Raw genomic sequence first — 20,670 nt, 5'->3', positions numbered from 1 at the left:
CACACCCGCTTCAAGCTAAGTAATCAATGTACAGTGATCAGGAGCAGGAACCCGGGCTGGTTTCCCCTCTCTCTAACCCAGGGGTCACTGGGCAGTGATCAGGAGCAGGAACCTTGGCTGGTTTCCCCTCTCTCTAACCCAGGGGTCACTGGGCAGTGATCAGGAGCAGGAACCCTGGCTGGTTTCCTCTTTCTCTAACCCAAGGGTCACTGAACAGGGATCAGGAGCAGGAATCCGGGCTGATTCTCCCCTCTCTCTAACCCAGGGATGCTGGGGATGACTGTAATGCCCCACTGCTGCCTGATCTGAGATCTACTAATCCAGCACAGATCAGGAATCGGATGTGAAGTGTGTGATGTGATGTGGTTGTGTTCGCGGACTAATAATCTAGAGAACGAGTTCAAATCCCACCATGGCAGTTTGTGAATTTGAATTCAGTCTGAAAAATTACCTGTAAATAAAGTCAGTAACAGTAAAAGTGACCATGAAGCTGTCAGATTGTCTTAAAAATGCAACTGGTTCACTAATGTCCTTTAGGGAAGGAAACCTGCCGTCCTTACCCGGTCTGGCCTATATGTGACTCCAGTCCCACACCAACATGGTTGACTCTTAACTGCCCTCTGAAGTGGCCTAGCGAGACACTTTATTATATCACCACCTTCTCTGGAAACTAAGGATGGGCAATAAATGGCGACCTTGCCAGCACCGTTCACATCCCGAGAATGAATAAAAACCCCTCCTGGCCTGAGTGACTCAGTGGCGCACTGGGCAGTGTTTTACCCACAGAGCTGAGGAATCAATTGTAACTCCATCTGCCTACATCACATCAATACAAACCTCCCGCAGTAACTGCATCGTGCTAACAACCAATTACTGCACTGGGCAGGGAGACACTGAACAATACTTACACTTAATGGCGTGCAGGAAATACTCCACCGAATGCTGATACAGCCTCAATGCCTCTTCGTAATTCTTTGCCTTGTCTTCTTCTGTAGCTTTAGTTACGAGGTCAATCGCTTTCTGAAAAAGTTAAAAACAGGACAAGTGAATGTCCAGCTGCCTCCTGGGGAAGCACAAATATCAAACAATCAGCACTATCTAGAACTGCACGTCATCCCTTCTCACTTCACCTGTTGCATTGGGACAAGCATTCTGATCTTTTTGGCTACAGATCACCAGCCTTGTAGGATCTTCACTATTTGAACGAATATCCTCCTCCACCGTACGATTTAAGTGCAGCCTCACTGGTTCCAGCGAAGCCACGTGGTTTTGTAGGCGTATAAAATTATGGCATGCCGTTAGTGGGCAATACCACATGTCCAATAAAGATCCAGGACCTGGTCAACAGCACAATCCAGAACCAAGCAATACAGGCAGCACATCAGCTCCCACGCTACATCCGCCCAGTCTATCCTCATAACATCTGTAGACTCTAGACAGTGAAAGAAAGCCTTGAGACATTCCGACAGAGGTCCCTGCACAAGGCAAGATCTAATCCAACATCGCAATGTTGATAGCCCAAGGACAGAACCAACATTACACTGTCTATGGGCCTTTAGTAGATGGCTGACTCTGGCAACATTCAGAGAGAGGATTATGGAGCAATGGTCAGTTGAGTGGCACTGAAACCCACACACCAATCAGAATAAACAATGTAAAAAGGAATTGTGAAGGGCAATAATCTCTGGGCCATCCTTAGCAAACTCTCGTTACTGCTAGATAATCTCTGGGCCATCCTTAGCAAACTCTCGTTACTGCTAGATAATCTCTGGGCCATCCTACGCAAACTCTCGTTACTGCTAGATAATAATCTCTGGGCCATCCTACGCAAACTCTCGTTACTGCTAGATAATAATCTCTGGGCCATCCTACGCAAACTCTCGTTACTGCTAGATAATAATCTCTGGGCCATCCTTCGCAAACTCTCGTTACTGCTAGATAATAATCTCTGGGCCATCCTTCGCAAACTCTCGTTACTGCTAGATAATCTCTGGGCCATCCTTAGCAAACTCTCGTTACTGCTAGATAATAATCTCTGGGCCATCCTTCGCAAACTCTCGTTACTGCTAGATAATAATCTCTGGGCCATCCTTCGCAAACTCTCGTTACTGCTAGATAATAATCTCTGGGCCATCCTTCGCAAACTCTCGTTACTGCTAGATAATAATCTCTGGGCCATCCTTCGCAAACTCTCGTTACTGCTAGATAATAATCTCTGGGCCATCCTTAGCAAACTCTCGTTACTGCTAGATAATCTCTGGGCCATCCTTAGCAAACTCTCGTTACTGCTAGATAATCTCTGGGCCATCCTACGCAAACTCTCGTTACTGCTAGATAATAATCTCTGGGTCATCCTACGCAAACTCTCGTTACTGCTAGATAATAATCTCTGGGCCATCCTACGCAAACTCTCGTTACTGCTAGATAATAATCTCTGGGCCATCCTTCGCAAACTCTCGTTACTGCTAGATAATCTCTGGGCCATCCTTAGCAAACTCTCGTTACTGCTAGATAATAATCTCTGGGCCATCCTTCGCAAACTCTCGTTACTGCTAGATAATAATCTCTGGGCCATCCTTCGCAAACTCTCGTTACTGCTAGATAATAATCTCTGGGCCATCCTTCGCAAACTCTCGTTACTGCTAGATAATAATCTCTGGGCCATCCTTCGCAAACTCTCGTTACTGCTAGATAATAATCTCTGGGCCATCCTTCGCAAACTCTCGTTACTGCTAGATAATAATCTCTGGGCCATCCTACGCAAACTCTCGTTACTGCTAGATAATAATCTCTGGGCCATCCTTCGCAAACTCTCGTTACTGCTAGATAATAATCTCTGGGCCATCCTACGCAAACTCTCGTTACTGCTAGATAATAATCTCTGTCCATCCTTCGCAAACTCTCGTTACTGCTAGATAATAATCTCTGGGCCATCCTTCGCAAACTCTCGTTACTGCTAGATAATAATCTCTGGGCCATCCTTCGCAAACTCTCGTTACTGCTAGATAATAATCTCTGGGCCATCCTACGCAAACTCTCGTTACTGCTAGATAATAATCTCTGGGCCATCCTTCGCAAACTCTCGTTACTGCTAGATAATAATCTCTGGGCCATCCTTCGCAAACTCTCGTTACTGCTAGATAATAATCTCTGGGCCATCCTTCGCAAACTCTCGTTACTGCTAGATAATAATCTCTGGGCCATCCTTCGCAAACTCTCGTTACTGCTAGATAATAATCTCTGGGCCATCCTTCGCAAACTCTCGTTACTGCTAGATAATAATCTCTGGGCCATCCTTCGCAAACTCTCGTTACTGCTAGATAATAATCTCTGGGCCATCCTTAGCAAACTCTCGTTACTGCTAGATAATAATCTCTGGGCCATCCTTAGCAAACTCTCGTTACTGCTAGATAATAATCTCTGGGCCATCCTTCGCAAACTCTCGTTACTGCTAGATAATAATCTCTGGGCCATCCTTCGCAAACTCTCGTTACTGCTAGATAATAATCTCTGGGCCATCCTTCGCAAACTCTCGTTACTGCTAGATAATAATCTCTGGGCCATCCTTCGCAAACTCTCGTTACTGCTAGATAATAATCTCTGGGCCATCCTTCGCAAACTCCTAATTTTGTTAACAGTATAATTCATTTCAACCTGGAGCTAAACTGAAATTAAAACAACTGAAAATTCCTCAACTGGTACCTTGGCAGGACCCAAGGGAATTTATGGTCAGACTGGATTGTAGTATGGAGAGGATACACGCTAATGAAGACTCGACAAGACAGATACCTATCCTCCATCCCCTAAGAAACACAGACAAACAAGTCATAAACAGCATTAAAGTTGCAATATATAAAGAAATAACTTGCATTTATATAGCACCTTTCATAACCTCAGGACATCCCAAAATGCTTCACAGCCAATTAAGTACTTTAGGGGGCATAGGCTCAGGATAAGGGGTCGGCCATTTAAGACTGAGATGAGGAGGAATTTCTTCACTCAGAGGGTTATGAATCTTTAGCATTCTCTACCCCAGAGGGCTGTGGATGTTGAGTCGTTGAATATATTCAAGGTGTAGTCACTGTTGTAATTTAGGAAACACAGCAGCCAATTTAGGTACAGCAAGGTCCCAGAAACAGCAATGCGATAATGGCCATATAATCTGTTTAAGAGATGTTAGTTCAGGGATAAATATTTGCCAGGACACCGGGGAGAACTCCCCCGCTCTTCTTCGAATAATGCAATGGGATCTTTTACGATCACCTGAGAGCGCTAATAGGGCATCGGTTTAATGTCTTATCTGAAAGACAGCACCTCTGACATTGCAGCACTCACCCTCCGACAGCGCAGCGCCCCCTCGGTACCGCCCCTCCGACAGCGCAGCGCCCCCTCGGTACCGCCCCTCCGACAGCGCAGCGCCCCCTCGGTACCGCCCCTCCGACAGCGCCGCGCCCCCTCGGTACCGCCCCTCCGACAGCGCAGCGCCCCCTCGGTACCGCCCCTCCGACAGCGCAGCGCCCCCTCGGTACCGCCCCTCCGACAGCGCCGCGCCCCCTCGGTACCGCCCCTCCGACAGCGCCGCGCCCCCTCGGTACCGCCCCTCCGACAGCGCCGCGCCCCCTCGGTACCGCCCCTCCGACAGCGCAGCGCCCCCTCGGTACCGCCCCTCCGACAGCGCCGCGCCCCCTCGGTACCGCCCCTCCGACAGCGCCGCGCCCCCTCGGTACCGCCCCTCCGACAGCGCAGCGCCCCCTCGGTACCGCCCCTCCGACAGCGCAGCGCCCCCTCGGTACCGCCCCTCCGACAGCGCCGCGCCCCCTCGGTACCGCCCCTCCGACAGCGCCGCGCCCCCTCGGTACCGCCCCTCCGACAGCGCAGCGCCCCCTCGGTACCGCCCCTCCGACAGCGCAGCGCCCCCTCGGTACCGCCCCTCCGACAGCGCAGCGCCCCCTCGGTACCGCCCCTCCGACAGCGCAGCGCCCCCTCGGTACCGCCCCTCCGACAGTCCAGCGCCCCCTCGGTACCGCCCCTCCGACAGCGCAGCGCCCCCTCGGTACCGCCCCTCCGACAGCGCAGCGCCCCCTCGGTACCGCCCCTCCGACAGCGCAGCGCCCCCTCGGTACCGCCCCTCCGACAGTCCAGCGCCCCCTCGGTACCGCCCCTCCGACAGTCCAGCGCTCCCTCGGTACCGTCCCTCCGACAGTCCAGCGCTCCCTCGGTACCGTCCCTCCGACAGTCCAGCGCTCCCTCGGTACCGTCCCTCCGACAGTCCAGCGCTCCCTCGGTACCGTCCCTCCGACAGTCCAGCGCTCCCTCTGTACGGTCCCTCCGACAGTCCAGCGCTCCCTCAGTACCGTCCCTCCGACAGTCCAGCGCTCCCTCAGTACCGTCCCTCCGACAGTCCAGCGCTCCCTCAGTACCGTCCCTCCGGCAGTCCAGCGCTCCCTCAGTACCGTCCCTCCGGCAGTCCAGCGCTCCCTCAGTACCGTCCCTCCGACAGTCCAGCGCTCCCTCAGTACCGTCCCTCCGACAGTCCAGCGCTCCCTCAGTACCGTCCCTCCGACAGTCCAGCGCTCCCTCAGTACTGTCCCTCGACAGTCCAGCGCTCCCTCAGTACTGTCCCTCGACAGTCCAGCGCTCCCTCAGTACTGACCCTCGAACAGCGCAGTGCTCCCTCAGTACTGACCCTCGAACAGCGCAGTGCTCCCTCAGTACTGACCCTCGAACAGTGCAGTGCTCCCTCAGTACTGACCCTCGAACAGCGCAGTGCTCCCTCAGTACTGACCCTCGAACAGTGCAGTGCTCCCTCAGTACTGCAATGAAGTGTCAGCCTCGATTCTGTGTTCAAGTCTCTGAAGTGAGACTTGAACCCATGCTTTCTGACTCAGTGGCGAGTGTTGTGCTACCCACTGAGCTACAGCTGACACACATATACATAAATAAACCAACTTCAAACAGATGTTGGGGATACTCCAGAATGCACAGGACACTCTATCGGCTAATAAATGAAAGGCAGCAGAGATCTGTTAAAGGCAAATCATAGAATCATAGAAGTTTACAACATGGAAACAGGCCCTTCGGCCCAACATGTCCATGTCGCCCAGTTTATACCACTAAGCTAGTCCCAATTGCCTGCACTTGGCCCATATCCCTCTATACCCATCTTACCCATGTAACTGTCCAAATGCTTTTTAAAAGACAAAATTGTACCCGCCTCTACTACTGCCTCTGGCAGCTCGTTCCAGACACTCACCACCCTTTGAGTGAAAAAACTGCCCCTCTGGACCCTTTTGTATCTCTCCCCTCTCACCTGAAATCTATGCCCCCTCGTTATAGACTCCCCTACCTTTGGGAAAAGATTTTGACTATCTACCTTATCTATGCCCCTCATTATTTTATAGACTTCTATAAGATCACCACTAAACCTCCTACTCTCCAGGGAAAAAAGTCCCAGTCTATCTAACCTCTCCCTATGAGTCAAACCATCAAGTCCTGGTAGCATCCAAGTACATTTTTTCTGCACTCTTTCTAGTTTAATAATATCCTTTCTATAGTAGGGTGACCAGAACTGTACACAGTATTCCAAGTGTGGCCTTACTAATGTCTTGTACAACTTCAACAAGACATCCCAACTCCTGTATTCAATGTTCTGACCAATGAAACCAAGCATGCTGAATGCCTTCTTCACCACCCTATCCACCTGTGACTCCACTTTCAAGGAGATATGAACCTGTACTCCTAGATCTCTTTGTTCTATAACTCTCCCCAACGCCCTACCATTAACGGAGTAGGTCCTGGCCCGATTCCATCTACCAAAATGCATCACCTCACATTTATTTAAATTAAACTCCATCAGCCATTCATCGGCCCACTGGCCCAATTTATCAAGATCCCGTTGCAATCCGAGATAACCTTCTTCACTGTCCACAATGCCACCAATCTTGGTGTCATCTGCAAACTTACTAACCATGCCTCCTAAATTCTCATCCAAATCATTAATATAAATAACAAATAACAGCGGACCCAGCACCGATCCCTGAGGCACACCGCTGGTCACAGGCCTCCAGTTTGAAAGACAACCCTCTACAACCACCCTCTGTCTTCTGTCGTCAATCCAATTTTGTATCCAATTGGCGACCTCACCTTGGATCCCGTGAGATTTAACCTTATGTAACAACCTGCCATGCGGTACCTTGTCAAAGGCTTTGCTAAAGTCCATGTAGACCACGTCTACTGCACAGCCCTCATCTATCTTCTTGGTTACCCCTTCAAAAAACTCAATCAAATTCGTGAGACATGATTTTCCTCTCACAAAACCATGCTGACTGTTCCTAATCAGTCCCTGCCTCTCCAAATGCCTGTAGATCCGGTCTCTCAGAATACCCTCTAACAACTTACCCACTACAGATGTCAGGCTCACCGGTCTGTAGTTCCCAGGCTTTTCCCTGCCGCCCTTCTTAAACAAAGGCACAACATTTGCTACCCTCCAATCTTCAGGCACCTCACCTGTAGCTGTCGATGATTCAAACATCTCTGCTAGGGGACCCGCAATTTCCTCCCTAACCTCCCATAACGTCCTGGGATACATTTCATCAGGTCCCGGAGATTTATCTACCTTGATGCGCGTTAAGACTTCCAGCACCTCCCTCTCTGTAATATGTACACTCAAGACATCACCAGTTATTTCCCCAAGTTCCCTAACATCCATGCCTTTCTCAACCGTAAATACCGATGTGAAATATTCATTCAGGATCTCACGCATCTCTTGTGGTTCCGCACATAGATGACCTTGTTGATCCTTAAGAGGCCCTACTCTCTCCCGAGTTACTCTTTTGCCCTTTATGTATTTGTAGAAGCTCTTTGGATTCTCCTTTGCCTTATCTGCCAAAGCAATCTCATGTCCCCTTTTTGCCCTCCTGATTTCTCTCTTAACTCTACTCCGGCAATCTCTATACTCTTCAAGGGATCCACTTGATCCCAGCTGCCTATGCATGTCATATGCCTCCTTCTTCTTTTTGACTAGGGCCACAATCTCCTGAGTCATCCAAGGCTCCCTACTTCTACCAGCCTTGCCCTTCACTTTATAAGGAATGTGCTTACCCTGAACCCTGGTTAACACACTTTTGAAAGCCTCCCACTTACCAGACGTCCCTTTGCCTGCCAACGGACTCTCCCAATCAACTTCTGAAAGTTCCTGTCTAATACCATCAAAATTGGCCTTTCCCCAATTTAGAATTTTAACTTCTGGGCCAGACCTATCATTCTCCATAGCTATCTTAAAACTAATAGAATTATGATCACTGGTCCCAAAGTGATCCCTCACTAACACTTCTGTCACCTGCCCTTCCTTATTTCCCAAGAGGAGGTCAAGTTTTGCCCCCTCTCTCGTCGGGCCATCCACATACTGAATGAGAAATTCCTCCTGAATACACTCAACAAATTTCTCTCCATCCAAGCCCCTAATGCTATGGCTGTCCCAGTCAATGTTGGGAAAGTTAAAGTCCCCTACTATTACCACCCTATTTTTCTTGCAGCTGTCTGTAATCTCCTTACATATTTGCTCCTCAATTTCCCGTTGACTATTTGGGGGTCTGTAGTACAATCCTATCAAAGTGATCTCTCCGAGTCATGTTTGACTAACTTGATTGAAGGAGTTGTCGAGCTATCACACGGCACTTACTCACCATGGGAACACCACCACCTGCACGTTCCCCTCCAAGTCACACACCATCCCAACTTGGAAATATATCGCCGTTCCTTCATCGTCGCTGGGTCAAAATCCTTGAACTCCCTACCGAACAGCACTGTGGGAGAACCTTCACAACATGGACTACAGCGGATCAAGAAGGTGGCTCATCTCCAGCTTCTTAAGGGCAATTAAAGATGGGCGAGCGACGCCCACATCCCATGAATAATTTTTTTTAAAAGTAACGGAGATGGTTGATGAGGGTAGCACAGTTGATGTTGTGTATATGGACTTTCAAAAGGCATTTGATAAAGTGCCACCTAATAGACTTGTTAGCAAAATTAAAACCCATGGGATTAAAGGGACAGTGGCAGTGTGGATACAAAATGGCTAAAGGGACAGAAAGCAAAGAGTAGTGGTGAACGGTTGTTTTTCAGACTGGAGGGAAGTATACAGTGGTGTTCCCCAGGGGTCAGTATTAGGACCACTGCTCTTTTTGATATATATTAATGACCTGGACTTGGCTTTGTAAATAGGGGCACTGAATACAAAAACGACGACGTCATGCTAAACAATTACAAATCACTTGATAGGCCTCAGATGGAGAATTGTGTACAATTCTGGGCACCACACTTTAGGATGGATGTCAAGGCCTTGGAGAGGGTACAGAGGAGGTTTACCAGGATGATACCAGGGATGAGGGACTTCAGTTATGTGGAGAGATTGGAGAAGCTGGGATTGTTCTTCTTACAGCAGAGACGGTTAAGGAGAGACCTAATAGGAGGTGTTCAAATTTATGAGGGGTTTTGATAGAGCAAGTTGGGAGAAGCTGTTTCCTCTGCCAGTAACCAGAGGTCCTAAATTTAAAATAATCCGCAAACAAACTAGAGGGGAAATGAGACATTTATTCACACAGAGGGCTGTTAAGATCTGGAACGCACAACCTGAAATGGTGGTGCAAGCAGAGTTGAAAGGAACTTTCAAAAGGCAACTGGACATGTACTTGAAGAGGACCAATTTGCAGGGTTATGGGGAAAAAGTTGGGGTGTGGGACTAATTGAATGGCTCTTTCAAAGAGCCGGTACAAGCATGACAGGCCGAATGGCCTCCTTCTGTGCTGTAAGAGTCAATGAACTTGGGTATACGGGACATAATTTCAAAGTTTGCAGATGACACAAAACTTGGAAATGTAGAAAACAATGTGGAGGATAGTAACAGACTTCAGGAGGACATAGACAGACTGATGAAATGAGCAGACACATGGCAGATGAAATTTAATGCAGAGAATTGTGAAGTGATTCTTTTAGGTAGAAAGAATTAGGAGAGGCAATATAAACTAAATGGTACAATTTTAAAGGAGGTACAGGAACAGGGAGACCTGGGAGTGTGGTACACAAATCTTTGAAGATGGCAGGACAGGTTGAGATGGCTGTTAAAAAAAAGGCATACGGGACCCTGGGCTTTATTAATAGAGGCATAGAGTACAAAAGCAAGGAAGTTATGCTAAGCCTTTATAAAGGTTAAGCCTCAGCTGGAGTACTGTGTCCAATTCTAGGCACTCTAGGGAGGATGTCAAGCCTTAGAAAGGGTGCAGAAGGGATTTACTAGAATGGTACCAGGGATGAGGGACATCAGTTATGTGGAGAGACTGGAGAAACTGAGATTGTTCTCTTTAAAGCAGAGAATGTTAATTATGAAGAGTTTTGATAGAGTAAATAAGGAGAAACTGTTTCCAGTGGCAGAAGGGTCGGTAACCAGGGACACAGATTTAAGGTGATCGGCAAAAGAACCAGAGCGACACGAGGAGACATGTTTTTAGGCAGCGAGTTGTTCTGATCTGGAATGCACTGCCCGAAAGGGTGGTGGAAGCAGATTCAATAGTAACTTTCAAAAGGGAATTGGATAAATACTTGAAGTGAAAAAATTTACAAGGCTATAGGGAAAGAGCAGGGGAGTGGGATTAATTGGATAGCTCTACCAAAGAGCCAGCACAGGCATGATGGGTTCAATGGCCTCCTTCTGTGCTGCATTGTTCTAAGAATCTATGACATTACAACAGGTAGGGTTAACTGCCCTGGCGTCCAGCGAATAAAAGTTTCCCACTATGTTTCAGACTCTAATAGCAGATTCTCTGTGGACTGACTGACGTATCCACTGCAGAAAGTGGTTGTACCTGGTCCAACAACTGGTGCTTTTCAATAACCAGGTTATCAATTGGAATGTCTCCTCATTCAGACATCCGGCCACACGCCGCGGGAGACGTCTTCGGACATCCGGCCACACGCCGCGGGAGACGTCTTCGGACATCCGGCCACACGCCGCGGGAGACGTCTTCGGACATCCGGCCACACGCCGCGGGAGACGTCTTCGGACATCCGGCCACACGCCGCGGGAGACGTCTTCGGACATCCGGCCACACGCCGCGGGAGACGTCTTCGGACATCCGGCCACACGCCGCGGGAGACGTCTTCGGACATCCGGCCACACGCCGCGGGAGACCTCTTCGGACATCCGGCCACACGCCGCGGGAGACGTCTTCGGACATCCGGCCACACGCCGCGGGAGACGTCTTCGGACATCCGGCCACACGCCGCGGGAGACGTCTTCGGACATCCGGCCACACGCCGCGGGAGACGTCTTCGGACATCCGGCCACACACCGCGGGAGACGTCTTCGGACATCCGGCCACACGCCGCGGGAGACGTCTTCAGACATCCGGCCACACACTGCGGGAGACGTCTTCGGACATCCGGCCACACGCCGCGGGAGACCTCTTCGGACATCCGGCCACACGCTGCGGGAGACGTCTTCAGACATCCGGCCACACGCTGCGGGAGACGTCTTCAGACATCCGGCCACACGCCGCGGGAGACGTCTTCGGACATCCGGCCACACGCCGCGGGAGACGTCTTCGGACATCCGGCCACACACTGCGGGAGACGTCTTCGGACATCACTATGAGACACACAAATTCCTGTCTCTTCTCATTGTAAGGACGTCAAAAGCCCAGCTTGTGAGGTCAACAGTGAGTCACCAGGATGACTCTGTGCGTCTGCTTGCGTGTCCTGTACCACCATATATTACTGTCCACATTTACTGCTGCAAGCAACAATGTCCCACAGGCTGTCCTAGATGTTGTTTATCTCAGAAATTAAGGGATACGGTGGAAACATTCACTCTCTTCACCACCGGCGCACTGTGGCTGCAGTGTGTACCATCTACAGGATGCACTGCAGCAACTCGCCAAGGCTTCTTCGACAGCACCTCCCAAACCCGCGACCTCTACCACCTAGAAGGACAAGGGCAGCAGGCACATGGGGACAACACCACCTGCACGTTCCCCTCCAAGTCACACACCATCCCAACTTGGAAATATATCGTCGTTCCTTCATCGTCGCTGGGTCAAAATCCTGGCACTCCCTTCCTAACAGCACTGTGGGAGAACCTTCACCACACGGACTGCAGAGATTCAAGGCGGCGGGTCACCACCACCTTCTCAAGGGCAATTAGGGATGGGCAATAAAATGCCGGCCTCGCCAGCGACGCTCACATCCCATGAACGAATATAAAAAAAGCGCTACCCTCATCAAGCTTCCTTGTTACCGCCTCAAAAAATTCAATCAAGTTAGTCAGATACGACCTTCCCTTTACAAATCCATGCTGACTGTCCTTGATCAATCCATGCCTTTCTAAATGACGATTAATACTGTCCCTCAGAATTTTTTCCAATAATTTGCCCACCATCAAGGTTAGATTGACTGGCCTGTAATTACTCAGTCTATCCCTTTCTCCCTTTTTAAACAATGGTACAATGTTAGCAGTCCTCCAATTGTCCGGCACCACGCCTGTATCCAGAGAGGACTGGAAAATGATGGTCAGAGCATCTGCTATTTCCTCCCTTGCTTCTCTCAACAGCCCAGGATATATTTCATGCCCTCTCTTTGCTTTCTTAATTTCCTCCCTACACTTTCTATACTCCTCTAGGCTTTCTGCAGTACCGAGCTTTCAGTGTCTGATATAAGCTTTCCTTTTTTGCCTTATCCAACCCCGTGTGCTCCACGACATCCAGGGGGCTCGAGATTTGGGAGTCCCATCCTTTTTATGTGGAAACATATTTGCTCTGAACCCTCACTATCTCCTCCTTGAACGCCTCCCACTGCTCAGACACTGATTTACCTTCAAGTAGCTGTTTCTAACCAGGGCTTTGTATAGCTGTAGCATAACTTCTACCCCCTTGTATTCTAATCCTCTCGATATAAAGACCAACATCCATTAGCCTTTTTGATTATTTTCTGTACCTGTCAGTGATATTTTAATGATCTGTGTACCTATGTACATGGACACCTGAGTCTCTTTGGACCTCCACTGTTTTGAGCTTTTCACCATTTAGAAACTACTCTGATTGATCCTTTTTAGGTCCAAAGTGGATGACCTCACACTTGCCTACATTGAAATCCATTTGCCACAGTTTTGCCCATTCACTTAATCTATTAATATCTCTGTAATTTTATGCTTCCATCTACACTGCTTACAATGCTGCCTATCTTTGTGTCATCAGCAAATTTGGATTTGTGGCTCTCTATCCAGTCATCTAAGTCATTAATAAATACAGTGAATAGTTGAGGCCCCAACACAGATCCCATGGACACCACTAGTCACATCCTGCCAATTTGAGTACCTGCCCATTGTCCTTACTCTCTGTCTCCTGCCGCTCGGCCAGTTTCCTAACCAGGTCAGTAATTTGCCCTCAATTCCATGAGTTTCAACTTTAGCTAACAGTCTCTTATGAGGGACTTTATTGAATGCCTTCTGGAAGTCCATGTAAACAACATCCATAGACATTCCCATGTCCACTACTTTAGTCACCGCCTCAAAAAAAATCAATCAAGTTCCTCAGGCATGACCTACCCTTTACAAATCCATGCTGGCTCTCTGATCAGCAGAAAATTTAAGGTGTTCAGTCACTCTATCCTTGGTTGTAGACTCTCGTAATTTCCCAATAACAGATGTTAGGCTAACTGGTCTATAATTCCCTGATTTCCCTCTCTCATCATTAATCAACTTTAACACCTCAATTAGATCACTCCCTAACCTCCTTTACTCAAGGGAATACAAGCTTCGTCTAAGCAACCTGTCCTCATAATTTAACCCTTTACCTAGAATGAACAGCACAGAAACAGGTAATTCGGCCCGACTGCTCTATGTTGGTGTTTATGCGACACACAAACCTCCTCCCTCCTTTCTTCATCTCACCCTATCCTTCTATTCCTTTCTCCCTCATTTAAGCTGCCCCTTAAATACACCAATACTATTTGTCTCAACTATTCCTGTGGTAGCGAGTTCCACATTCGCAAAGGCCCAATGGGGAAAGACTTGTACTGACTGATCGCCAGAAGGACACACGGTGTTTGAATTGTAATTCTGAGGTCGCATTATGTTCGATCTGTAATGTTTGGTTTGAATTGAACTGGTTTGGAACTGTGATATTTACATTAAACACGGCACAGCTTCAAATTCTATTAAATAAAATAAACATTCTCACCACTCTCTGGGTAAAGAAGTTTCTCCTGAATTCCCGATTGAATTTATTAACGACCGTCTTATAGTTCTGGCCCCGAGTTCTGGTCCCCCCACCCCGGGGCCCCGGCTCCGACCCCCCGACTCCGACCCCAGGGAGCTCCTGCTCCGACCCCCCGGGGGCCCAGCTCCAGCCCCGACCACTGTCTCCGCTACTTTACCTGGAGGGTGTTGGGCGCTGACATCTCACATGCTCCGAGCGCTCAGACTGCGGGGAACGGCCGAGGCCGAGGCCGGGCTGCTGCGCTGCGCTGCTCCGGGCCGCCTGCTCCCCGGGTTCGGGGGTTCGGTCCCGCCCGGCTCGGGATCGGGAAAATGGCGGCGGGCGGAGAGACACAGTGACGTAATTGAGAGAACAACAAGGTCCAGAACCACTCAAAACAGACAAGAGCGGCTCCCCGGAAACCCAGCGCCTCAGCCGCCAGCGCCACAGCCGGACCAGCGCCGCCACTGCAGCTGCCCGAGCTCCTAATTCATAATCCCCTTCAAATCCACCTCTTGACCTAGGTTTAGGCACACCCTCCAACTACCGCCCACATTTTCCAACGTTAGAGGCGCTTCATAAATGCACATTGTTATTAGCAGCAACCATTCTCTGATCCAACTATTTTTGTCTGTTTCCCCCCCACCCCTCCGCCTCTTAATTTGTCAACTCTTCCTGGGTATGGGTTCCACAGGCCTCAATCACCCTCTCGTACATCAGCCAAGTGCACATTCCATCTATGAGCCCAGATAGTAAGTGGCAGCTATTCAACTATGGAAGGCATCTCAATCACACCCAATCCTACCCTTACCCACCATATCCACACACTTCCCAGCAGAGATCAGGAGCAGGAACCCGAGCTGATGTTTCCACCCTTTAGCCCAGGATCAAAGGCCAACTGCTCCCCTCAGTTGAGACGAGGTAACTCAGCAACAGACTGGGGATTGTACCCAAGACCTTCTCTATTGCTCAGTACAACACTCTGCACAGCACAAAGCCAATAAACCGTTGTAAAGCTTAGCATGAAGAGGTTACAAACAATGATGTGGAGATGCCGGTGATGGACTGGGGTTGACAATTGTAAACAATTTTACAACACCAAGTTATAGTCCAACAATTTTATTTGAAATTCACAAGCTTTCGGAGGCTTCCTCCTTAGGTGAATGTGGAAATGAAATCCTCGAACCCTTCGCATTTATAAATCACAGAACAATACCTGGTGATTACAGATAGTCTTTCCAACTGCCCGTTGCCAAGGCAATCACAGTGTGCAGACAGAGAGGTGTTACCTACAAGGCCACCGAATATACAAACAACCAAAAAAAACCAGAAAGAGGCAGAAACATCGAAACATCCAGAAGGAAGAGAAAGACAGCAAATGACCCGTTATATTAAAAACAGATAACATTTGTTCGAAGGATACCCCAGAGCATGGTACATTGGCGAGACCATGCAGACGCTGCGACAATGGATGAACGGACACCGCGCAACAATCGCCAGACAGGAGGGTTCTCTCCCAGTCGGGGAACACTTCAGCAGTCAAGGACATTCAGCCACCGACCTTCGGGTAAGCGTTCTCCAAGGCGGCCTTCGAGACACACGACAACGCAAAATCGTCGAGCAGAAATTGATAGCCAAGTTCCACACCCATGAGGACGGCCTCAACCGGGATCTTGGGTTCATGTCACGCTACACGTAACCCCACCAGCGAACAAATGTTATCTATTTTTAATATAACGGGTCATTTGCTGTCTTTCTCTTCCTTCTGGATGTTTCTATGTTTCTGCCTCTCTCTGGGTTTTTTTGGTTGTTTGTATTAAGAAAAGACACACTTGCTCTCGAGGCAGTACAAAGAAGGTTCACTCGGTTAATCCCGGGGATGAGGGGGCGGACATATGAGGAGAGGTTGAGTAGATTGGGACTCTACTCATTGGAGTTCAGAAGAATGAGAGGCGATCTTATTGAAACATATAAGATTGTGAAGGGGCTTGATCGTGTGGATGCGGTAAGGATGTTCCCAAGGATGGGTGAAACTAGAACGAGGGGGCATAATCTTAGAATAAGGGGCTGCTCTTTCAAAACTGAGATGAGGTGAAACTTCTTCTCTCAGAGGGTAGTAGGTCTGTGGAATTTGCTGCCCCAGGAAGCTGTGGAAGCTACATCATTAAATAAATTTAAAACAGAAATAGACAGTTTCCTCGAAGTAAAGGGAATTAGGGGTTACGGGGAGCGGGCAGGAAATTGGACATGAATTTAGATTTGAGGTTAGGATCAGATCAGCCATGATCTTATTGAATGGCGGAGCAGGCTCGAGGGGCCGATTGGCCTACTCCTGCTCCTATTTCTTATGTTCTTAAAATGATTGTGCCCATAACATACCCATTAAACAGAATGCCTGTTACACATTCTCCTCCCCCCCTCACAGGGTTCCAGTTACAGCCCCCATCACATCGGGTCCCTGTTAAACCCCTCTCACACAGGGTCTGTTACAGCATCGCCAGACAGTCTCTCTGTTATATCACCTTATCAATGTCCATTACAACCCTCCCCACCCCACACCTGTCCATTATATCCTCTTATCAAACACGGGGTACGGTAGCATAGTGGTTATGTTACTGGACTAGTAATTCAGAGGCCTGGATTAATAATCCGGAGTCATGAGTTCAAATCCCGCCACGGCAGCTGGGGAATTTAAATTCAATTAATTAAAAAAATAAAATCTGGAATTAAAATATTATCAGTGGTGGCTATGAAACTACCGGATTGTTCACTAATGCCCTTTAGGGAAGGAAACCTGCCGTCCTTACCTGGTCTGGGCCGATATGTGACTCCAGACCCACAGCAATGTGGTTGATTCTTAATTGCCCTCTGAAACGGCCTAGCAAGCCACTCAGTTGTAAAATCTCGTTTAAATAAAAGTCACAATAAGAATAAAACTGGACGGACGGACCACGAGGCACCGGACACGACAAAGGCAAACCAAGCCCAGTCGACCCTGCAAGGTCCTCCTCACGAACATCTGGGGACTTGTGCCAAAATTGGGAGAGCTGTCCCACAGACTAGTCAAGCAACAGCCTGACATAGCCATACTCACAGAATCATACCTTTCAGCCAATGTCCCAGACTCTTCCATCACCATCCCTGGGTATGTCCTGTCCCACTGGCAGGACAGACCCACCAGAGGTGGCGGTACAGTGATATACAGTCAGGAGGGAATGGCCCTGGGAGTCCTCAACATTCACCCTGGACCCTATGAAATCTCATGGCATCAGGTCAAACATGGGGAAGGAAACCTCCTGCTGATTACCACCTACCGTCCTCCATGTTGACAAGCACTGAGGGTAGCAAGGGCATAGAATGTACTCTGGGTGGGGGACTTCAATGTCCATCACCAAGAGTGGCTCGATAGCATCACTACTAACCGAGCTGGCCGAGTCCTGAAGGACATAGCTGCCATTCTGGGCCTGCGGCAGGTGGTGAGGGAAAAACTTACTTGACCTCGTCCTCACCAATCTACCTGTCGCAGATGCGTCTGTCCATGACAGTATTGGTAGGACACCATCCAACATGTTGTGTGGCACTACCACCGTGCTAAATGGGATAGATTCAGAACAGATCTAGCAGCATGAGGTGCTGTGGGCCATCAGCAGCAGCAGAATTGTATTCCAGTATCAACCTGTAACCTCGTGGCCCGGCATATTCCTCACTCTACCATTACCAACAAGCCAGGGGATCAACCCTGGCTCAATGACGAGTGCAGAAGAGCATGCCAGGAGCAGCACCAGGCGTACTGAAAAATGAGGTGCCAACCCAGTGAAGCTACAACTCAGGACTACATGCATGCTAAGCAGCGGAAGCAACATGCTATAGACAGAGCTAAGCAATTCCACAACCAACGGATCAGATCAAAGCTCTGCAGTCCTGCCACATCCAGTCGTGAATGGTGGTGGACAATTAAACAACTAATGGGAGGAGGAGGCTCTGCAAACATCCCCAATGATGGCGAAGTCCAGCACGTGAGTGCAAAAGACAAGGCTGAAGTGTTTGCAACCATCTTCAGCCAGAAGTGCCAAGTGGATGATCCATCTCGACCTCCTCCCGATATCCCCACCATCACAGAAGCCAGTCTTCAGCCAATTCAATTCACTCCACGTGATATCAAGAAACGGCTGAGTGCACTGGATACAGCAAAGGCTATGGGCCCCGACAACATCCCGGCTGTAGTGCTGAAGACTTGTGCTCCAGGACTAGCTGCGCCTCTAGCCAAGCTGTTCCAGTACAGCTACAACACTGGCATCTACCCGACAATGTAGAAAATTGCCCAGGTCTGTCCTGTCCACAAAAAGCAGGACAAATCCAATCCGGCCAATTACCGCCCCATCAGTCTACTCTCAATCATCAGCAAAGTGATGGAAGGTGTCGTCGACAGTGCTATCAAGCGGCACTTACTCACCAATAATCTGCTCACCGATGCTCAGTTTGGGTTCCGCCAGGTCCACTGGGCTCCAGACCTCATTACAGCCTTGGTCCAAACATGGACAAAATGATCTGGATTTCAGAGGTGAGGTCAGAGTGACTGCCCTTGACATCAAGGCAGCATTTGACTGAGTGTGGCACCAAGGAGCCCTAGTAAAATTGAAGTCAATGGGAATCAGGGAGAAAACTCTCCAGTGGCTGGAGTCATACCTAGCACAAAGGAAGATGGTAGTGGTTGTTGGAGGCCAATCATCTCAGCCCCAGGACATTGCTGCAGGAGTTCCTCAGGGCAGTGTCTTAGGCCCAACCATCTTCAGCTGCTTCATCAATGACCTTCCCTCCAACATAAGGTCAGAAATGGGGATGTTCGCTGATGATTGCACAGTGCTCAGTTCCATTCGCAACCCCTCAGATAATGAAGCAGTCCGAGCCCGCATGCAGCAAGACCTGGACAACATCCAGGCTTGGGCTCATAAGTGGCAAGTAACATTCGCGCCAGACAAGTGCCAGGCAATGACCATCTCCAACAAGAGTCTAACCACCTCCCCTTGACATTCAATGGCATTACCATCGCCGAATCCCCCACCATCAACATCCTGGGGGTCATCATTGAAAAGAAACTTAACTGGACCAGCCATATAAATACTGTGGCTACAAGAGCTGGTCAGAGGCTGGGTATTCTGCGGTGAGTGACTCACCTCCTGACTCCCCAAAGCCTTTCCACCATCTACAAGGCACAAGTCAGGAGTGTGATGGAATACTCTCCACTTGCCTGGATGAGTGCAGCTCCAATAACATCCAGAAGCTCAACACCATCCAGGACAAAGCAGCCCGCTTGATTGGCACCCCATCCACCACCCGAAACATTCACTCCCTCCACCACCGGTGCACTGTGGCTGCAGTGTGTACCATCCACAGGATGCACTGCAGCAACTCGCCAAGGCTTCTTCGACAGCACCTCCCAAACCCGCGACCTCTACCACCTAGTAAGACAAGGGCAGCATGTATATGGGAACAACACCACTTGCACCACCTCCAATTCACACATCATCCCGACTTGGAAATATATCACCGTTCCTTCATCGTCGCTGGGTCAAAATCCTGGAACTCCCTTCCTAACAGCACTGTGGGAGAACCTTCACCACACAGACTGCAGCGGTTCAAGAAGGCGGCTCACCACCACCTTCTCAAGGGCAATTAGGGATGGGCAATGAATGCCGGCCTCGCCAGCGACGCCCACATCCCGTGACCGAATAAAAAAAACTCCCCCTCCCCAAACATAAGGTCTCTGTTACTCTTTGATCAGTACTAAACAGTTTTAAAAATCAGAAGTAAAACACAAAACAGCACAAAAAAGGCGTAATTTTATTTATATACATGTAATGTACAGAGAAGCACCATTGCAGATACAGTACAGATACAATCCTTTGTCTATAATACAGGTTGGGTAATGCACGAGAGGAAAACTTTCTCTGGTGGTGATTCCCACCACCCGAGCCGATTCACTTTGGTATTTCAGTCAGTGATTGATGGGAATCACTGGGACAGTCAGTTACAAAAATAGAATTTCCTTGGCAATTAGAGATTGCTCCTTGATTCGCAGGAACTGATTACATTTCTATCAAAAATGAAAGTTGACACCAGTCAGTATTGTTCTACAGCCCTTTAGTGACAGTACAAAGCAGCCTTTCCCCAGGAACACCGCTCCATTTACAGCACTCCGATTAAACATTTCTGTCTGTGAAATGCCTTGGGATGTTTGTCTACATTAACGGCGCTATAAATACAGGTCGTCCTTGTAACTATCAGGTGCCACTGTTGTCAGTTCCTATTCAGCAGTCCACGGGGAGGTTGTTCCCCAGCAGGTCATCAGTCCCCACCTGCTGTACTGTTTATTTACATTCAACACTTTACAATTAGACCCAGGGCATAAGGTCATTATCTCAAA

At 49.0% G+C, this 20,670-nt stretch overlaps 1 protein-coding gene across 1 annotated transcript in view; it reads right to left on the bottom strand.

Moving 5' to 3' along the window:
- LOC137333852 (vacuolar protein sorting-associated protein 4A) overlaps positions 1 to 14,606 on the bottom strand; it is a 60,124-nt gene extending 45,518 nt beyond the window's left edge. Inside the window, exons 1-2 of the mRNA XM_067998242.1 lie at positions 14,425 to 14,606; positions 909 to 1,020 (exon numbers count right to left, since the gene is read on the bottom strand). Coding sequence (XP_067854343.1) covers positions 909 to 1,020; positions 14,425 to 14,448 — 136 coding nt within the window. The 5' untranslated portion in view covers positions 14,449 to 14,606. The remainder of the gene's footprint in view (positions 1 to 908; positions 1,021 to 14,424) is intronic.
- Positions 14,607 to 20,670: the final 6,064 nt, after the last annotated feature.

The sequence above is a fragment of the Heptranchias perlo genome, chromosome 16, assembly GCF_035084215.1.
Source record: "Heptranchias perlo isolate sHepPer1 chromosome 16, sHepPer1.hap1, whole genome shotgun sequence".
NCBI lineage: Eukaryota > Metazoa > Chordata > Chondrichthyes > Hexanchiformes > Hexanchidae > Heptranchias > Heptranchias perlo.
Note: the sequence above shows the minus strand (reverse complement) of the source record. Positions and strands in the feature narration are given on the sequence as shown.